The sequence below is a fragment of the Nerophis ophidion genome, linkage group LG22 (assembly GCF_033978795.1).
Source record: "Nerophis ophidion isolate RoL-2023_Sa linkage group LG22, RoL_Noph_v1.0, whole genome shotgun sequence".
Taxonomy (NCBI): domain Eukaryota; kingdom Metazoa; phylum Chordata; class Actinopteri; order Syngnathiformes; family Syngnathidae; genus Nerophis; species Nerophis ophidion.
The window spans coordinates 35,920,714-35,928,177 of NC_084632.1; the positions used below are offsets into that span (position 1 = coordinate 35,920,714).

The 7,464-nt window shown below is 39.1% G+C and overlaps 1 protein-coding gene across 3 annotated transcripts in view; it reads right to left on the reverse strand.

Annotated features, from left to right (window-relative positions):
* Nucleotides 1–5,082, reverse strand: part of LOC133540825 (carboxyl-terminal PDZ ligand of neuronal nitric oxide synthase protein-like) — a 158,707-nt gene extending 153,625 nt beyond the window's left edge. For all 3 annotated transcript variants that reach the window (XM_061883778.1, XM_061883777.1, XM_061883779.1), the window contains exons 1-2: nt 4,995–5,082; nt 2,567–2,625 (exon numbers count right to left, since the gene is read on the reverse strand). In XM_061883778.1, the coding sequence (XP_061739762.1) occupies nt 2,567–2,625; nt 4,995–5,042 (107 nt within the window). In that variant the 5' untranslated portion in view covers nt 5,043–5,082. The remainder of the gene's footprint in view (nt 1–2,566; nt 2,626–4,994) is intronic.
* Between the last annotated feature and the right edge of the window lie 2,382 nt (nt 5,083–7,464).

Here is a 7,464-nt window from a genome sequence, read left to right on the forward strand (position 1 = left end):
TCCTAATCTTTAAATCAACAAGCATTTTCCAGGCGTACAGGGTACAGGGGAATGAGGTTCCACAAATAAGTCTGCTTTTTAACACGGCTTGAACGCACCCAGTCTGCCATAGAATCAGCTTTGGTGACTTTGTCCCTGCTTTAAGCAAGTATTCAGACACCCCTGGATTCCAGGAGGGCAAAAGTGAATATATTCATATTCATATTCAGTGAAATGTTTCTTGCATCATGCATTAACTTGGTAATCAGATACAAACCACCACGAAAGGCAGAATTTTTGCAAATTATAAGAGGTCATCTACAAAAGGGGGTTAATACATAAATATAAACACACAACAGACAGAGTGACTCATGATCAACAATGCCCTGAAATAGTATGTGTCGTATACCTTTCAGAATTTTTAAAAGGGAAATTAAATTAATTATTTGCTACATATTTACAGTACGTCAGAAGACATCCAAATTCTTAAAACAAAAAATATATTCCGTATGAGTTGGGAAATTGTGTTAGATGTAAATATTAACGGAATACAATTATTTTTAAATCCTTTTCAACCAATATTCAATTAAATGCACTACAAAGACAAGATATTTGAAGTTCAAACTCATAAACTTTATTTTTTTTCTTTCTTTGAATTTCATGGCTGCAACATGTGCCAAAGTAGTTGGGAAAGGGCATGTTCATCACTGTTACATCACCAATTCTTTTAATAACACTCAATAAACGTTTGGGAACTGAGGAAACTAATTGTTGAAGCTTTTGAAAGTGGAATTCTTTCCCATTCTTGTTTTATGTAGAGCTTCAGTCGTTCAACAGTCCAGGGTTTCCGCTGTCGTATTTTACGCTTCGTAATGCGCCACACATATTCGATGGGAGACAGGTCTGGACTGCAGGCGGGCCAGGAAAGTACCCGCAATCTTTTTTTACGAAGCCACGCTGTTGTAACACGTGCTGAATGTGGCTTGGCATTGTCTTGCTGAAATAAGCAGGGGCGTCCATGAAAAAGACGGCCCATATGTTGTTCCAAAACCTGTCTGTACGTTTCAGCATTAATGGTGCCTTCACAGATGTGTAAGTTACCCATGCCTTGGGCATTAATGCACCCCCATACCCTCACAGATGCTAGCTTTTAAACTTTGCGTTTATAACAGTCTGGATGGTTCGTTTCCCCTTTGGTCCGGAAAACACGATGTCGAATATTTCCAAAAAGAATTTGAAATGTGGACTCGTCAGACCACAGAACTCCCGTCCAAAAGCAGAACCTAGTAACTCACTTCTAGAGATACCCTTGAGACACTAGATTTTTCTGTTGTATCTACGCGGTTATGTGGTAGTTGCTCGGTCCTGCCATGCGCGTAACAGCTTACTTACGGAATAAATTACAATATCGCATACACTAATGTAAAGCATATCACCTAGGAACTCCAAAATTATTATCAGCTCAGTTTTGACCAAAATTGAATTACTGGGTTTTGCATTTGGACGGGAGAGAACACTTTTCCACTTTGCATCAGTCCATCTTAGATGCTCCCGGGCCCAGAAAAGCCGCCGGCGTTTCTGGATGTTGTTGATAAATGGCTTTCGTTTTGCATAGTAGAGCTTTAACTTGCACTTACAGATGTAGCGACGAACTGTATTTAGTGAAATTGGTTTTCTGAAGTGTTTCTGAGCCCATTTGGTGATATCCTTTAGATATTGATACAGTGCTGAGGGGTCGAAGGTCACGGTCATTCATGTTGGTTTCCGGCCATGCCGCTTACGTGGTGTGATTTCTCTAGATTCTCTGAACCTTTTGATGATATTATGGACCGTAGATGTTGAAATCCCTACATTTCTTGCGATTGCACTTTGAGAAACGTTGTTCTTAAACTGTTTGACTATTTGCTCACGCAGTTGTGGACAAAGGGGTGTACCTCGCCCCATCCTGAGCATTTTTTTGGGAGCTGTTTTTATACCCAATCATGGCACCCACCTGTTCCCAATTAGCCTGCACACCTGTGGGAAGTTCCAAATAAGTGTTTGATGAGCATTCCTCAACTTTATCAGTATTTATTGCCACCTTTCCCAACTTCTTTTTCACGTGTTGCTGGCATCAAATTCTAAAGTTAATGATTATTTGCAACAACAAAAAAATGTGTGGCGCGTTATGAAGCGTAAAATACGACAGCGGAGACCCCGGACTGTTGAACGACTGAAGCTCTACATAAAACAAGAATGGTAAAGAATTCCACTTTTAAAGCTTCAACATTTAGTTTCCTCAGTTCCCAAACGTTTATTGAGTGTTGTTAAAAGAAAAGGTGATGTAACACAGTGGTGAACATACCCTTTCCCAACTACTTTGGCACGTGTTGCAGCCATGAAATTCTAAGTTAATTATTATTTGCAAAAAAAAAATAAAGTTTATGAGTTTGAACATCAAATATGTTGTCTTTGTAGCATATTCAACTGAATATGGGTTGAAAATGATTTGCAAATCATTGTATTCCGTTTATATTTACATCTAACACAATTTCCCAACTCATATGGAAACGGGGTTTGTATAAGAAGAGTGTTTATGGTAGCTTACCTGTAAATGGGGTCTTGCATCACCATCATTTTATTTTCATCCCACATCCACTCTTTCTTCTGTACATAAAAAAAAAAAAACAATTACTGCAATTAACATTACAAAAAAATGGGAAATCCAAACATAAATTGGGATTATAGTGACTGGAAAATACATTGAGATATACAGCAGTCATATTTTAATGATTCTCAATTCGAGATGCCTGTGGCCTTTTGGATTAATGAAAATGAATGACTTGTTATGCCTTGCTGGAACTTTAAATTAATACAAATTCCAAATATTGACACATTGTGTCAGCCTAAGCAGTGCAATGACATATCCATGCAAACTCACACCCTGATTGACCTTGTCTGTCTGCCCCCATGGGAGAGTTTAATGTCACAATAAAATGTCAACACATAGGCACAAAGGAATTTATTTATATTGATTCCTATCTCCTCGGAGCTTTGTTCGCTCAACATTTCAATCACTTCTATCTTTGGTCTATGATTGATTATGTGCTCGGACTTGGCGATTAATTGCTGACCAGCACATGACATTTGGGCTGCCAGAATGATTCCAAACAGGACAATAAAACACACAAATATAAACCACGGTTCTGTAAACATTTGGCCAGAGAACCTGACATTGAGCCATGAGCATTACAAACCTGCACCCTGGCTGAGTGTGCATCAAAACAACTAATTATAGAAATTTAACACGGGATACAATTATAGAACCGCCTAATGAGTTTCATATGAACCCTTGAATTTTAGAATGGTGTTGCCTCTACTTGCTGTGCAGAAGTAACCTCCACACAAACTGGAATGGAAGAGTTCAGACAGCACAAACAGTACCTATCTACAAAACCCGTTTCCATATGACTTGGGAAATTGTGTTAGAGGTAAATAAAAACGGAATACAATGATTTGTGAATCATTTTCAACCCATACTCAGTTGAATATGCAACAAAGACGACATATTTGATGTTCAAACTTTAGAATTTGATGCCAGCAACACGTGGCAAAAAAGTTAGGAAAGGTGGCAATACATACTGATAAAGGTGAAGAATGCTCATCAAACACTTATTTGGAACATCCCACAGGTGTGCAGGCTAATTGGGAACAGGTGGGTGCCATGATTGGGTATACAACTAGATTCCCAAAAAATGCTCAGTCTTTCACAAGAAAGGATGGGGCGAGGTACACCCCTTTGTCCACAACTGTGTGAGCAAATAGTCAAACAGTTTAAGAACAACGTTTCTCAAAGTGCAATTGCAAGAAATTTACGTATTTCAATATCTACAGTCCATAATATCCTCAAAAGCTTCAGAGAATCTGGAAAAATCACTCCACGTGAATGACCGTGACCTTCGATCCCTCAGACGGCACTGTCTCAAAAATCGACATCAATCTCTAAAGGATATCACCACATGGGCTCAGGAACACTTCAAAAAACCACTGTCACTAAATACAGTTGGTCGCTACATCTGTAAGTGCAAGTTAAAAGCTCTACTATGCAAAGCGAAAGCCATTTATTAACAACATCCAGAAACGCCACCGGCTTCTCCGGGCCCGAGATCCTCTAAGATGGACCGGTGCAAAGTGGAAAAGTGTTCTGTGGTCTGACAAGTCCACATTTCAAATTGTTTTGGAAAATATTCAACATCGTGTCATCCGGACTAAAGGGGAAGCGAACCATCCAGACTGTTATCGAAGCAAAGTTCAAAAGACAGCATCTGTGATGGTATGGGGGGTGCATTAGTGCCCAAGGGATGGGTAACTTGAAGGCACCATTAATACTGAAAGGTACATATAGGTTTTGGAACAACATATGCTGCCATCTAAGCGCCGTCTTTTTCATCGACGCCCCTGCTTATTTCAGCAAGACAATGCCAAGCCACATTCAGCACGTGTCACAACAGCGCGGCTTCGTAAAAAAAAAAGAGTTTGGGTACTTTCCTGGCCCGCCTGCACTCAAGACCTGTCCATCATCAAAAATGTGTGGCGCATTATGAAGCGTAAAATACGACAGCGGAGACCCCGGACTGTTGAACGACTGAAGCTCTACATAAAAGAACAATGGGAAAGAATTCCACTTTCAAAGCTTCAACATTTAGTTTCCTCAGTTCCCAAACGTTTATTGAGTGTTGTTAAAAGAAAAGGTGATGTAACACAGTGGTGAACATGCCCTTTCCCAACTACTTTGGCACGTGTTGCAGCCATGAAATTCTAAGTTAGTTATTATTTGCAAAAAAAAATAAAGTTTGTGAGTTTGAACATCAAATATCTTGTCTTTGTAGTGCATCCAAGTGAATATGGGTTGAAAAGGATTTGCAAATCATTGTATTCCGTTTATATTTACATCTAACACAATTTCCCAACTCATATGGAAACGGGGTTTGTAAACAAAACAACGCAAAGCGAGAACAACAAGAAAGTTCACTCACTTTTTTCTTCTTTCTTATGGTGACTTTGACGCCCTCAGCCGACACCATGATGCTGACCTTTTTCTTTTTGATGTTTTTCACCTTGAACTCATACTGGAAAAAAGAGAAAAAAAAAACCAGAAGTTACCATTTATTATTGCATCACTTGAAACCAATGACATGAAAACAAAGCTACAGCTATGATGCAGTTTATGACAGAATTGCAGTAGAATGCGACCGACTAAAAGAGAAATAATCTTGTTTTCAATGTAACCGTGTGGGTGGATGATTTGAACATGGGTTCAGAATGTTAAACTGAAAAAAATATATATGCAAGTGTTATACGTAATAAAAGTCGCTGAAGGCAAAGAAACAAGCTGGTAATATATATATTACTAATGCAGTCACAAAGGTTGGTTAACCGTTAGGGATTAAGATTAGGGAGCACCAAACAATGTCAGGGGATTTTAAAAATACCTTTATTACGTGTATCTAATGCTGCGGGTCAAAGGGACATTAATAGCTCAGAGGAACGTCAACATTTGCATTCGTAAAATGGGAACTCTACCGGTAAAATAGGTAAATATTAGGGGTGTAACGGTAAGTGTATTTGTATCGAACCGTTTCGGTTCGACACGCGGGCGTACCGAACAAGTTCGGAAGCAGAAGTCTTCACAAGCTGCTCTGCTTTCTGCCTCTGTCTCTGCCTCATTGTCCCGCCCACACAACCATCTGATTGGTTACATACAAAGCCTATCAGCAGTGCGTATTCAGAGCGATGTAACAGCCAATCAGCAGGGCGCATTCAGACTTCAGAACGATGTAGTCTATGCTTTAGCGTCGAGCAGATATTCGTCTAGCAGGGGAGGAGCGGACTCTACCCAAATTATACTAAACACTTCCCAGTCACAACTATTACAAACATCACTATGAGCCCGTTGAACTTCTAGAAACTTAAAACTGCAACTCAGCTCGCTCACAGTATAGGCTTGAGATGAAGGCTAATTAGCTTTTAGCGTAACATTAGCTCATTTTTCTGCTTGCGTGCGTGTTTTAGGGGCAGCAAAGCTCTGGCTGTCTGTTATTTCATTGAACTCCATTGTGTTTAGGGATGAATGGTCTCTCCCATTGCAATTGTACTATTTTTCAGCTGTAGTTACATGAGTCATTAGTAATGTAGCAGCCTAGTTTTGAATAGCAGGGTCCCTGCTATCACATGTTGATAAAAATATAACATTTACATAATAAAAGTCAACTACAGGCTTCCCAAATGCTGTAATAAATTAAGCCTGATGAGTTGACATTAAACAGTTTCAATGGAAACTGTTTAATGTTGCACTTTTTATTTGTATAAGAAAGGTTTTTTCATTTTATTTAATCAAAGCAACAACTTGAGGCAGTTTAATGTGGATTAACGTGGGCAGAATTATTATAGTGTTCCCAATGTTAAAAGGATAAAGCCATTGCTTACAAATAACCCAAAAATGCATATTTTGTTGATTTCTTACTGTACCGAAAATGAACCGAACCGTGACCTCTAAACCGGGGTATGTACCGAACCCAATTTTTTGTGTACCGTTACACCCCTAGTAAATATAGATGATTTTTAGAAAAAAGGCCCAGGGTTAGGTGTTCCAATCGTTCAAATAGAGAGATAGGAAAGAGCTTTCATTAAGTCCCGAAATAAGTTGTTTATAAAGGTAATAAAGTGAAGTGAAGTGAATTATATTTATATAGCGCTTTTTTCTCTAGTGACTCAAACCCATATCTAATTTTTACATTCAAACCAGTGTGGGTGGCACTGGGAGCAGGTGAGTAAAGTGTCTTGCCCAAGGACAAAATGGCAGTGACTAGGATGGTGGAAGCGGGGATCGAACCTGGAACCCTCAAGTTGCTGGCACGGCCTCTCTACCGACCGAGCTATACCGCCCCAAATCAGGGGAAAAAACGAAAGTGCGTTGAAAGAAATATCACTTTCATCATCTTGTGGCATACAATCGGATTATTTTTGTGTCTGCAGCCATCACTTTGTAAAATGTTTGTTTAAACATTGTATTTGTTTGAGAAACTTATTTAAGTTTATTCTCTACCATATTAGCAGAGAACAAGGTCACAAGTCCAAAGTGTCAGGCTTGGTCAAAAATGGGACTCAGATGCAGAGTAAGGAACAATCCGGCAGGCTTTTATTTTGAAAGTTTCTTTTCACCTCCAGACTCAGGGCGAATCAACATAGGCTATAACCTGAATAGTCGGCGAAAAAAGGTTCCACAAAAAGGAACAACTGAAAATCACAAAAGCAATAACGAGGATATAATCTATGAAATGTATCGTAAACAAAAAACGCTCCAAAAGGAGGAAGAAACAATGGCTATAAAACTTCTACACTCTATCTTCTCTAAAAAAGGTCAACAAAAGGTGTCACTCAAAAAAATTGAGGAAAAGGAAAACTGGAAGAAAAGACTGAAAACACACCACTAACCACAAAAATAAA